Below are 14,584 nucleotides of genomic sequence, written 5' to 3' on the forward strand. Positions count from 1 at the left end.
CCCTTTAAAACCTAGAAGCCATAGTATACGCAAATATAATATAATATTCATAATTGCATTATTAATTTTCTCTTTATTCATTCAAATGCATTATATCAGCATCATAGTCATAGTCATTCAAGTCTTATTATAATTGATAACACCTGAAAGCCAAAAAAAGAAAACATATATTCAATATAAAAAAATCACTCAATATTACACAATGCCTATTATTAAATTATGCTGTAGATGAGACCTTCCCTGCTCTGCCTTCTCTTAAAAAATATTTTTTTTTATCAAGGTACAATCTACATAGTCCCCAGTGAAAGTATTGTTAAGTGTAAAACATGTCGAAGATTAGCAAACAGGCTGTTGATTCATTAAATAATAAGCTATTTCCTCACAAAAACTGTATATTCCGTGTAGTGAAACCTCTCCTCCAACTAATATCCATAAAAAAGAAAAAGAAACATGGTCTTGTCTCCTTCCCTGTGTACCAGCACAGTTGGAGCATTAGCTTTAGCTGTTATGCTTTGTTGGCTAAAGGTTGCACGCTTTCCTTCCAGTGGCTTTGCTCCCAGTAGTGTTTAAGCAGGGTTGGATCTAAACTCTGTAGGATAGTCAACCTCCAGGAGTTTGACTCCACTGTTCTAAACTGTGATGCTGCAGTGTTCTTGATCACTGATCAACAATTCAATTTAGTTGTCAGCTGTCTTTAGCAGAGGCCCAAATCGAGTAATTAGCCTACTGAAGGCTGTAATGCAGGTCACTTAGGGAGCTCTTACAGCAAATCAAAGGATCAAAATATATCCTACTGGTATGTTCTTACAGCTGTCAAGCATCATCTCTTGCAGTCAGCCACCAGCCGATCAGTTGTCCACTCCCCAAAATAGAATTTCAAACAGAACTACAAAAGGATTAGTTGCTCTCGGTAGATATACATCTCTACGGATTAGTATTTTTAGCTGTCCAGGGTGTGGTTAATCTAATAACTACAAATGTGAATACACAAATTTTAACAGTGTTTTAATGTCTAAATGTACTATAATTAATTATTCTAGCTTGTTTGGTTTACAGTATGTTTATATTACAAGGTTTATATTAACTTGAAAGTCTTTTTTTAAAAGAAATTCTTCATTCATCAAGGATGCAACAATTACAAGTGCATGTAAAGACTTTTAGTATGCTAAAACATTTAAAAAGATATAAAAAAGTCATGGGAAAAAAGTAAATATTAATTAGCACATATGTTTTCAACATTGATAGTAATCAGTGGTGGAATGTAACGAAGTCCAAATACTTAGTTACTTAACTTAAGTACATTTTTCACATATCTGTACTTTACTTAAAGGGTTACTTCAGCGATCAGCATATGGCCTTATATCAGTAGAAACCCTGGAGTATATTCAAATGATTGTGCTTTCCCCCCTCATATCCCCCTGAGACAAGAGATTTATGCATTTTATTTCTGGAAAAATTCCTCCTATGATGCAAATTGACGATATTTGCATCATAGGAGGAACGTTTGGCCAAAGGCTAAAGACTACAGCCAGCAGAGGGAGCCATTTCCGCATGTTTTGAATCTGCGCATGGGGGATGGGAGATTACACTCAGCTCGCAGGGAGAGCTCAGCTACAGGCACTCATTTAAACAGAGCTTTGGTGAGCAATGTAAGTCTTCTAACTTCTCAAATTAATTTCTATGAAAGTTAAGCTTGCAAAGGCATGAACTGAAACGCGTGCCAGACTGAACTCGCGTTGTGAATGTATGCCGCGAGTCGCGATTACCTCAGCTCTCATCACGAGACCTCATCAGCTCATTTTTTTCACTCCTGCAGTTAGTGCTCAGTGCTGTGAGACTCGCGCGGTGACTCACTCATTATATTGAACAGACACGTTCAGTTTTTAATTGTAGTGTCTTCTCTAACTCAGTCACTGAAATCAAGTTGGTGGCTTTGGGAATGGCCTCACAGGGCAGCGAAGCATTCTGGGAATTGTAGTCTTTCATCCCCATGAGACAAAAATACATTTTTTGTCTTTTCTCAGTCTAGAAGGCACCAAATTAAAAAATAATTTCACATTTCTACTACATTGATGACCCAGTTTAAATACAGATTCATCTTCCCAGCGCTGAAGTACTCCTTTAAGTAGAATCAATAGTGCATACTTTTTACTTTTACTTCATTAAATTTTACAGCAAATATTTTACTTTCTACTCCACTACATTTCTACAAAGTTCCGTTAAATTTTCTGATCAGTTTCAGGGCTTGAGATTAATGATTTTCCAGATAATTAATGGATAATAATTTATAATGTATAATGAACTGACCGTGACAACAAAGTGGCGCTGTTGAGGCTCACGCAGTCTCTCGTGGAGAAATGGAAACAAATCAGCTCCGCTCACACTCGCACAAAGAAACTCAGTAACATACTGCAGTAAAAATTCAAAATGTGAAGTTTTTATGTTATAACATGTAATACAGTTAAAAACATCACATGACACGACCAAGAGTGTGTTTTCCTGAATACCATCACGACCAGTTCCATAAACAATTAATTAACATAAAGTCACTTACATTTTAGATGCAATATTGACTGCTTTTGTTCTATTTCAGCAGCAAAAATATTTTCCAAGATCAGATCATATTTCCACATCAAAACCGATCAGATGCGCCTCACAGCAACAGTGTGTTATTGAATGATTCGCCGTTTTGAATAAATCGGTTGAATCAAAAGGTGTTTCTCAATGTCAAGGATGCTTCCTTGGAAGGACGGATCCTTCCAAGTCACTTCCTTCAGAGGCTAGGCGAGGCTCCTCTTTAGCATTCGGAGAACACGTAAATGGAACAGGCTAGCAAGTGCACGTCATTACGTCAGTGAAAAGGTCCGTTGGCCATCAATAACGTTATGCGTAACGTTATTTGTATGCTTTTTTATATCAGTACAGTAGTAATTTGTACCGGCATTTAAACGTTAAACTTTACTTATATTTACTACGGTTATAAAAAATGTTTGGTAACGTAAATAAAAGCATTGTTGCAAGCAGCGAGGTGAGGGTCCGTGAGAGCGGGCCGGTGGAGTGATAATGAGCGGCAGCTGATCGCCACACCGGTCTCGGCTCACAGCAGAATGAAGGGAGTATAATTGGAGGAGCATGGAAGACGAGAGAGGACTAGGCCTGGACTTTATGTTATGGTTTATTTATGTTTTATTATGTGTGTGCGGGCAGTCGCCCGTGAGGGGCTTCCCGCATTACTTTCGTTTTGTTTATTAGTTATTATAAAGTTGTTGAAAGTTCGACGGTTCCCGCCTCCTTCCTTCCCATCTACAAACCCCGATACAAGCATATTTGCCCCGTTCACGCTCCGACTCCGGGAACGTCTGATGATAGCAAAGCCATGTGTGTGTCTTAAATGCAGACTCTCCTCATGTGTTTGCAGTTTAAATATAATGATGCATTTAAAAGTTAAAGGCCAAACGTATCATTACAAAAGTTCACCATGCTGCTGCAGGTGAAATGTAACGTGGATAGCACCGAGTAAATATCTTTTCATCAGGTTAAATACTGATAATTGATCACTCAAACCTTTATCTAAACCTCTCAACTTTCCCATCTGACTCACACATCCGTCATGATTGTAGTTTTTTTTTTTAAACACCCTTTATCCGCGCTTGTTCTAATTGAATCCTTGTCCAACTCGCATTGGTGTGGGCAATATCAGCCGTTAGAGTGCACATCGATCCGCACTTCGATTTCGGACCGGAAATAGTAAACCATCCGGGTATCTTTGGAATACTCTTTTCAACATACTACGATTTGGGACATACTAATTCTATTTTCAAATACTATTTAATATGGATAGTATGCGAATTGGGATGCAGGGAATGACTTATTCATAAACGACTGCCTCATTCATGAACGAATCAGCGGTTGGAGAATTATTCAATGCAGTTGTAATTTTTCACTGTAAATTCATTAATCTGATTGGTAACAACCCTGTTGTGTCTTATTCGAATTTAATTTATTGATCAAATTTAAAAATACAAAGGAAAAGCTGCACATAGCCTTTATTTAATAAGATAAGGGAAAACATTTCCTTAATAAAAGGTAGAAATATCATAAATATGAAGATTTGAATACATTAAAGCTGATAAGAATGTTGCTTCAGAATAATGATATTTATGCAGATCACCCTATTAGATAACCAGAATTGTAAGTCAAAATGTAAACTAGGCAACAGGTGGTCAGCACAATTACATTAACCCCAAACTAACTTAATTAAAATGCCACAGTTTTCTAATTTTTAATTATTAGAATATAGACATTAAAGGGTTAATTCACCCAGAAATGAAATTGATGTCATTAATGACCCACCCTAATGTTGTTCAACACCCGTAAGACCTCCGTTCATCTTCAGAACACAGTTTAAGATATTTTATATTTAGTCTGAGAGCGGATCCAAGTGTATGCACACTATACTGTCCATGTCCAGAAAGGGAATAAAAACATCATCAAAGTAGTCCATATGAGACATCAGTTAGTTCATTAGAATCTCCTGAAGCATTGAAAATGACTAAGACTACGAAAAACTACGACTTTATTCAGCATTGTCTCCTCTTCCACGTTTGTTTTCAAACCTCAAATAAAGATTCAAACGGTCATGAATCAGCGTATTGATACATGATTCGGATCCCAATGTCACGTGATTTCAATAGTTTGGCAGTTTGACACGCTATCCAAATCAGGACTCAATAAGCTGATTCATGACTGTTAACATTATAACAACAGGATAACATTATAACTTTCAACACACTCAAATGAAGTTTAGATAGTGTAATAGCGTATCCTCACAATTTTAATTAGTCAATTAAACCGACCTGTATGAGTAGTAATTCAGCATTTACGGGTAGTTCAGTAGAATGAAATGTCCTGATTTCTTTATATCCCTGGGACTCGCATGTGGCGGTGATGTGTCTAGTAATCGCGTCCTGCTTCATACCACAGTCATGTTTAAAAAACCAAATGCATTCACCCATCCATAAACATTATTTCCCGTAACATAAATCCATCGATCCATTGGTATGACAACAAGCTCCATGAATCCATGTTTATTCACTTCCTCTTCAATCAAAGCCTTTGTTAAGAGATTAGCGACCCCTAGCAGCAAAAAAATACATACCGGTATTGTAGCTTTAACCAGTAACTAAATCTAATACCCTTACTAATAAACAGTAATTAGGGGTTTATTGCAAACTGTCCTCCAAAAAAATATGACTCTATAGGTCGTTTTTCAAGCACCTATTTACGACCTATTTACGTTTTAAAGTCATGTGCCCTCTAGCTGGCGTAAAAATAATGTTGTGTTACATCTGACATCATGAAATTAAATAAATGAAGTTATTACCATTCAAAATGCGTGTTTATTTTAATGCAGTGTGTGGACTTTTTACCACCATTTGTCATATTTCCATTTAGCAAAAATATTTATTTTAATTTAAAACTACACCCACCCCATCCCTAAACCTACCCAGTGATTTATAGTGCATACACATTACACGAGCACATGTGTTCCCTGGGATCGAACTCACAATTGTATGATCACATATTGTTGTATAGTGCAATGCTTTACCAACTGAGCTACACCAAAACCTGAAATATTGAGCAGATAAAAGGGAAAAATGCTTTAAAATGAAAATGTCTTGCTGTCAATAGGAGCACAACTTTAGAAAACGCTCCTATGTGTCATATTTCATTAATTCAAATATTGTCGACAGGAGCACAACTTTAGTAAACGCTTCTATGGGTCGTATATCAAGGAAGAGACAAACGACCTATATAGGCGTATTGGTTGGAGGACATGTTGGTTTATTGAGGCAAAAGTCATAATTAATAGTTCGTTTATAGTGAGAATTGGACCCTAATGTAAAGTGTCGGTGTGTGCATACACACACACACACACACACACACACACACACACACACACACACGCGTTGGTCTATGTGGTTTACAGGGACTCTCCATAGGCGTAATGGTTTTTATACTGTACAAACCGTATTTTCTATCCCCTTACACTGCCCCTGCCTCTAAACCTACCCATCACAGGAAACATTCTGCATTTTTACTTTCTCAAAAAAACATCATTTAGTATGTTTTTAAGGCCATTTGAATTATGAGGACATTTGATATGTCCTCATAAACCACATTTATAGTGTAATACCAGTGTAATACCCATGTAGTTATACAAATTTGTGTCCTCATAAACCACATAAACAGGCTCACACACACACACACACACACACACACACACACACACACACACACACACACACACACACACACACACACACACACACACACACACACACACACACACACACACACACAAAAAGGTTAGTAATAAATCAATGCTAGTACCGTCAGTGGCATGGATCTCTCTACAAATAGCAGCCGCCTGCATTTTCCTCTCCTGTGTTGACATCAGAGTATGCTGAGACATGCTGTCTGTGGAAAACAAAGTTAGGGAATGTGAATCTCCAACATTTTGCCCCTTGCATTCTCACACCTTTTCAACCACAACAAACAAACAAACTCATAATCACATTTGTAGTCCAGTGGGTGACATTTATTTCACCTGCTGAAAGGCTGACACTAGCACATCCCTTTAAATAACCCAGAGCAATTAAACATGACGTCAAAGCAAAGGCAGCACTCCCCGTGTAGTTCTACAGGGGACTGAATCGATACGCCTGATATAGACCCGACTGGACAGGAACGTCCCAGCCGAAGGGTGTGATGTCACGCCGTGTGAGTCGAACATGGGAAAGTGTTAGTTTGTGTCCACGTCCATTACCGTGCTATGCTATTCACTAACCATGTTACTTAAGATCTAAACACTATAATCTCTAAAGGAAGCTTCGGGTGAATTCTCAACAGAGTTGTTATTATTACCTATGAAAATATTAGATTAAAAACTAAGAAATTATTTTAAGTTTTAAAATGACTTAAATTAAAAAATTAAAACATGCATGTACCATGGTATTTACATGGTACTTCAAAATAATACTAGAATACTAAATAATGGTTCATTGGTTCATTTGTAGTATTTGTAGATAATTTAATTATGACATAAAAGTCCAGTTAATTGTACTGTCATGGCAACTCTCTAATAGATTGGCATTGCAATGGATATGATACTGTTAAAGGGTTAGTTCACCCAAAAATGAAAGTGATGTCATTAATGACTCACCCTAATGTCATTCCACACCCGTAAGACCTTCGAAACACAGTTTAAGATATTTTATATTTAGTCCGAGGATTTTTCTGTTCCTTCATGAAAGTGTATTCACACTATACTGTCCATGTCCAGAAAGGGAATAAAAACATCATCATAGTCCATATATGACATCAGTTAGTTAATTAGAATCTCTTGAAGCATCAAAAATACATTTTGGTCCAAAAATAACAAAAACTACGACTTTATTCAGCATTGTCTTCTCTTCCTAGCCTAGAAAACTAGACGCACCCTAGCGGCAGCAAATCTAATCTGCCCGCGAGTGTCGTCTAGGAACTCTCAATACCCTTCTGAGCTGTATTCCCCTAACTCTTGCCGGGCCAATCACATAGTGTATTATAGAGTCGGTGGGCGGGGCCATAATGACGACGGCCGAGTTGCGTTTGCGCTTCTAGTAAACACAGAAACTGGCAAACGGCGGTCTTTCGAATCAGCTTTGACCCCGACTCTGGAAGACTTGGAGTTAAGCTTTTCTCTGAGAAAAGAACAAAGAACGACACTGAAGTCATTGTTTAAAAGGGAAGTTTTGCTGACCAGATATGGTGAATGTTTAATCTATCAACAAGCTCTCTTTCCATAGACAGTAAAAGAAATGAACGGAGGGATCCCATTGCCTTCTACAGCGTTAAGTGATGTCAGTATAGGAGCACTCACTTCCTGATGGCTGAGCGAACTGCGCAGGCTCAGACTGAGCTTGACGACGTAGATGTGACGTGAGCCTCCTGTCTGACAGCTGTAGGTCTTCTAGTAGTTGTGGAAAGTGAAAGCTGAATCACGTTGTTTAAATATTTTCTCCCGTTGCTTTTGGCTCACTATGGGCTTCTCCCCATTCTTCCAACTTGACTTTATCAGACTTTATGTCTCCACGTCCCCCCGACTGTCTCATAGACAGTAAAAGATTGCCTGCGAGCGTCTCCCCCTGTCTATACGGTAATTTCTCAACTGTGCGACAGAGTCGCGTTGGTTATGACGCAATCGTTAGCCTATTTTTACAAAAACAGCTTCTACGGGGCGATAGTGTAAGATACAAGGTAACGGAGCCTTTTATGCATTGTCGTGTTTCTTTAGAAATAAACAATGGACAAATTGAGTCTTTAAACGTCTCAGATGTAAAGTTATTCACTGTCAAAGTGACTCAAAAATGAATGGGAGTCAATGGGATGCTAACAGCAGGTGATGGCTTGGTTAGCAATGGCAGCCCCTAGGGGTGGAACGCTTTCCGAGCGCTAGATTACCCCCTTGTCTCTTTCACATTCGTTGCTCTGGTTGGTTGTAGCGCTATCCTATCGCGTGCTGAGGGAGTTTGAAAGACAACCGTTTATCCCGCCCCTCGGATTGAGCCCTGTCTATGGTGAGTCTCCAGACCAAACATCTTGATGTGGGTCTGGCTTGTCAGGCTATTCTCTTCCTGGTTTGCTTTCAAACCTCAAATAAAGTTTCTTCTTTATTGCTGATTCATGACCGTTTGAATCTTTATTTGAGGTTTGAAAACAAACACGGAAGAGAAGACAATGCTGAATACTTCTTGTACCTTAAGGTAAGTGCCTTTTACCACCAGAATCTAATCAGAATTGAAATAATTGAATTGACCAGACTTAACTGTTTTCTTTTCCCCCCTTTTTTTTCTCTAGTGGTAATATACATGATATTAGGAAGCAACGTACTACTCACATGACAGGGAGGTGGCGAAGGTGCATAAATTGAGTTACCCCTCCCACTTCTGGTAGTTTTTATTGGGTTTTTTTTATCCCGAGCGAATTGGCCATTCATATTAAAGATGTCCTGTGGTAAAATTACATTACTCCATCTACTCTTGTAAAACTAATCCTGTCCAAATAGGGCTTATCATACTAAAGCACATGTCAAGTACTTGATTATTATTTGGACTGTGGTGTGTTATTTGATATTACATGTTACTACATTGATATCACAAGTTAATATAGTCTAAATGGCAATTGCTTCAATTCAAATGTGTAATTGCAAATTTATTTCAATACATGACATAAAAATTTAAATAGGAATGACATTACAGTATATTTTACTTTACCATACATGCAGTACATTCAGCAGTATACTTTAATCATATTATAAAGAGAGTAGAATTCCACAGAAGTGAAATCATTTAACATAAATTTAAACTATAGTACATTTTAACTTAATTGTAAATAACATCTAATTACTGTACATACCAGAAAGTTTGCACTCTCGTAACATATATTATATATTATCTATATATATATATATTAACAAAATACCATAAGGTATTTTAGATCGTACTCAATACATTCTCAATACTCGTACAATAAATTTAATTTGCTAAATACACAAATTACATCGATATGTGATACCATACTGTTTTGAGACATTATTGTATATTATAAAATGTAGATGATGGCAGTCAGAAAAGTTGACAGAACATTTGAACACTCTGTACACACAACCCACACATCCCTGCTGCATAAGCACCTAAGGCAGGGGCTCCTTACCTGCAATGTGTCAGGTTGTGTCAGTATCCTTTAAGAGAGGTAAGTGGGGTCGGTCTGGATCAGTGCAACCTGGGCTTGTTCCCTCTCTGACCAGGACTGAGGGGCTCTGGTCGAGCGGACTACAGGGGTGAGGAGTGTGAGAGGGTGGGCCAGCTGTTAAGTCTGTCTGTTTTAACTAGCATGCGTTATAAATAGAGCTGATCACACACAAACAGACATACGTTAACACTTTTGAGTGTAATGGACAGAGCAGGTGTCTGCTCAGGTTATGACTTCACTGTATTTGTACAGTTCATTCATCAGGGGGTCATTCTTGAGTTTCAGTTTGGTCAATCAAGTTTTGGTTAACATGGCCAATGGCCTAGTTTCTATGAATAAGTATATTATGATTTGAAGATTAAAAAAAAACCTATAACCGTAGCATGGATAAAATATATTATATAAAATATAATATATATATATATATATATATATATATATATATATATATATATATATATATATATATATATATATATATACTCACCTAAAGGATTATTAGGAACACCTGTTCAATTTCTCATTAATGCAATTATCTAATCAACCAATCACATGGCAGTTGCTTCAATGTATTTAGGAGTGTGGTCCTGGTCAAGACAATCTCCTGAACTCCAAACTTAATGTCAGAATGGGAAAGAAAGGTGATTTAAGCAATTTTGAGTGTGGCATGGTTGTTACTGGGATTTTTACACACAACCATTTCTAGGGTTTACAAAGAATGGTGTGAAAAGGGAAAAACATCCAGTATGCGGCAGTCCTGTTGGCAAAAATGCCTCCTCTGATGCTAGAGGTCAGAGGAGAATGGGCCGACTGATTCAAGCTGATAGAAGAGCAACTTTGACTGAAATAACCATTTGTTACAACTGAGGTATGTACCCATTTGTGAAGCCACAGCACGCACAACCTTGAGGCGGAGGGGCTACAACAGCAGAAGACCCCACCACTCATCTCCACTACAAATATGAAAAGGAGTCTACAATCTGCACAAGCTCACCAAAATTGGACAGTTGAAGACTGGAAAAAGTTGCCTGGTCTGATGAATCTCGATTTCTGTTGAGACATTCAGATGGTAGAGTCAGAATTTGGCGTAAACAGAATGAGAACATGGATCCATCATGCCTTGTTACCACTGTGCAGGCTGGTGGTGGTGGTGTAATGGTGTGGGGGATGTTTTCTTGGCACACTTTAGGCCCCTTAGTGCCAATTGGGCATTGTTTAAATGCCATGGCCTACCTGAGCATAACAATGAGTTCACTGTACTAAAATGGCACCCACATTCACCAGATCTCAACCCAATAGAGCATCTTTGGGATGTGGTGGAACGGGAGCTTCGTGCCCTGGATGTGCATCCCACAAATCTCCATCAACTGCAAGATGCTATCCTTTCAATATGGGCCGACATTTCTAAAGAATACTTTCAGCACCTTGTTGAATCAATGCCACGTAGAATTAAGGCAGTTCTGAAGGCGAAAAGGGGTCACAGTATTAGTATGGTGTTCCTAATACCATAAGGAACACCATACTAATACTGTGACCCCCTTTCACCTTCAGAACTGCCTTAATTCTACGTGGCAAGGTGCTGAAAGCATTCTTTAGAAATGTTGGAAGTAAGGATGGACAGAACCAAATATCCGAGACAGAATGCCCTCTAATAGAAAAAGTGAGGCAGCAATCAAGGTAACTTTGGAGGTGGCTTAGGTGCAGGGAACGAGACAGGAGATGACTAAGGCATGGGGAAGGGCTGGCAAAGGGTAGGCGAACCGGCAGAGGATACTGGGGAAATTTCTGGAGGAGGATGGCTGACTGGGAGGAGACAAAACTGAAGGATCCAGGGCAGTGCTAAAGATGGGGAAAGCTAGGGGGGAGCCTTGAGTAGGGGCATGATAGCAGGTGCTCAGGCCACAGCCAGAACTGTGCTCCCCAATGCCATTGACGGAGACAGGAGCCATGTTGTTAAAAGTCCCGATGCCACCATGGCGACAGCCAGTAGGGGTGTGAACCTACACTGGTCTTACAGTACGGTACGGTTTGATTATGATTATGATGTCATTGATTCGGTTCAGTTTGATATCACGATGCATTGACGGTTCTCTGCATCCTCATGTATACAATTTTGTCAGTAAGGCAGGAGATGAGCACCGGGAGAGGGGAAAAAACATCTCGGGTTATGAATATAACCCATGTTCCCTGAGTGGGAACGAGACACTGCGTCATCGTAGATGACACATCGGGGAACGCCCTCGGCGTGACGCTGCTGAGTTCATATCAAAAAAGTCCAATCTTGATTGGTGTTGCGTGATGACGTAACGAGTGACGGCATACCCGGAGGTATAAAGGGACGCCGGCACAAGCAAACGCAGCTTACTGCTATGAAGCGGGACGCTCTGTAGATAGGCGGGGCTACGAGACGCAGTGTCTCGTTCCCTCTCAGGGAACATGGGTTATATTCATAATCCGAGACGTTCCCTTTATCGAGGGAACTCGCACTGCGTCATCGTAGATGACACATCGGGGAATGAGTACCCACTAGTCCTCGCCTATCTTGGGCCCCATGATATGAACCGGAGTGCATAATCAGGGGGCGAGCACCCTAGCGCCTGGCGTCGCCGGGAGGTGCAGACTATAATATCTATTATAGAGAAGCTCCGGAAAGGAGGGCTACCGAGGAGGCCATGCCCCTGGTAGAATGAGCCCTCATGGCTATCGGTGAAGGCAAGTTGCGTACCTGATAGGCCGTGGCTATTGCCTGGACAATCCAGTTACTAATCGTCTGTTTTGCCGCAGGCAGCCCTTTCCTAGGTGGACCAAAGCACACTAACAACTGATCTGACTTCCTCCACTGGGTAGACCTCTCCAAATAAATCCTCAATGCCCGCACCGGGCAGAGGAGGTGAAGCCTGCCCTCATCTGCCGTCACATGAGGCGGGGGATGAAAAGCCTGGAGAACCACCGACCGTACCGCATTAGACGGTACCTTGGGAATGTATCCCGGGATCGGCCGCAAGATAGCTTTCACTCCGCCTGGGGCAAACTCCAAGCAATTGGGTGTGACTGCCAATGCCTGAATGTCCCCCACTCTCCTCAGAGAGATGATGGCTAAGAGAAAAGCTACCTTAAGCGTAAGGTTCTTGGCCTCAGCCAACTCCAGCGGTTCGAAGGGGGCCTCAACCAACCCTTCGAGCACCACTGCCAGATCCCACGCAGGGATCCTGGAATGAGCCACAGGTCTCAAAAAAAAAAAGTGTGGACGGGGTAAGCCCGGCGGAAAACCGATCTTGCAGAAACTCCAGTACTGAAGCCACAGCGCAGTTAACTGGGTCTACTTCACGGTCTCTACACCACATGGAAAACACTCTCCACTTCAAGTTGTACAGCCTCCTGGTGGAAGGAGCCCTGGAGCTGAGTATAGTCTCCACGACACCTGCTGACAGACCTTCCTCTATGAGCTCTGCCCCCTCAGGGGTCAGGCCCATAGGTTCCATAACTCTGGCTGGGGGTGAAAGATCGAGCCCCCCGCCTGAGTCAACAGATCCCTCCTCAGAGGAATCTGCCATGGAAGGTCGTCTAGCAGGTCCATAATGTCGGAGAACCATACCCTGGTCGGCCACCGGGGTGCTATCAGAAGCAGGCGAATGCCTTCCCGGCGGACATGCTCCAGAACTCCCGGGAGCAGAGCAATCGGGGGAAATGCGTACATATGCAGCCTCGGCCACGCCTGTGACATGGCATCCAGGCCCAACGAAGCCAGATGCCTGAGGGAGAACCAAAGTGGACAGTGGGTCGTCTCTTGAGACGCAAACAAATCCACTTCCATTTGGCCAAACCTCTCGCATATGGCCTCCACCACCTCTGGATGGAGACGCCACTCCCCGGGCCTCAGCCCCTGCCTCGAACTTCCTGTGACTGGGAAGGATGGATATATGGAAGTAAGCGTCCTTTAGATCTATCGTGACGAACCAGTCCTCGAACTGGATCTGACTCACGATAACAGGAATAGTTAGCATCCTGAACCTGTATCTCCTCAGAGACCGATTCAGAAGCCTGAGATCTAAAATTGGATGCAACCCCCCATCCTTCTTGGGGACTATGAAGTACCGGCTGTAGAACCCGACCTCCCTCTCTGGCGGGGAGACCCTTTCTATCGCCCCTTTTACCAGCAGAGAGTGTACTTCCTGCCCCATTACCCCCACCTGCTCGGCACCGACCACCGTCCAGACTATCCCCCCAAATTTTGGGGGGGGAACTCTGAACTGCAGTCTGTAGCCCCGTTCTACAGTGCGCAGGGCCCACACAGAGATATTCGGAAGGCATGACCATGCGCCAAGATATTCTGATAAGGGCACCAGCCTCTCGAGGCTGGTCTGGGGTATCGACCGAACCTCTCCTTCGACCCCCTGAAGCGGATAACCGGCAGGGACTAGTCGAGGTAGATTTTCGGTGTGCGAACGCATTCGCTGCTCTGCCGCAGATTTTATATGTGCTGGCCAGAGCCGCGCGCGAACGTGGGGAAATGACGTGGCCCGGAGCCCTTTTGACTGTGGGAGCACAACATCGATTTCCCGAGAGCTCCGGGGGGAGAACGACCTTGGTCGCTCCGCCCCGTGGGGGACAGCTCTCAGCGGCCCTGCCGCAGCTAGGACCGCTTGGAAGCCTTCTTAGCCTGAATAACCTCCCTCAGGTCGGTCTTCGGCTTCGAAGACTTCCCGCGAGAGCGCCACTTCTTCTGCCAGGCTCCCTCAGGAGGGGCACGAGAAGCGACGCTCTGCTTCTGCACCTCACGGTGCGAGGA

At 41.8% G+C, this 14,584-nt stretch overlaps 1 protein-coding gene across 1 annotated transcript in view; it reads right to left on the reverse strand.

Moving 5' to 3' along the window:
• Nucleotides 1–9,889, reverse strand: part of myoz2a (myozenin 2a) — a 32,254-nt gene extending 22,365 nt beyond the window's left edge. Inside the window, exons 1-2 of the mRNA XM_067448651.1 lie at nt 9,757–9,889; nt 6,394–6,480 (exon numbers count right to left, since the gene is read on the reverse strand). Coding sequence (XP_067304752.1) covers nt 6,394–6,475 — 82 coding nt within the window. The 5' untranslated portion in view covers nt 6,476–6,480; nt 9,757–9,889. The remainder of the gene's footprint in view (nt 1–6,393; nt 6,481–9,756) is intronic.
• Nucleotides 9,890–14,584: the final 4,695 nt, after the last annotated feature.

The sequence above is a fragment of the Pseudorasbora parva genome, chromosome 1 (assembly GCF_024679245.1).
Source record: "Pseudorasbora parva isolate DD20220531a chromosome 1, ASM2467924v1, whole genome shotgun sequence".
Classification (NCBI taxonomy): Eukaryota; Metazoa; Chordata; class Actinopteri; order Cypriniformes; family Gobionidae; genus Pseudorasbora; species Pseudorasbora parva.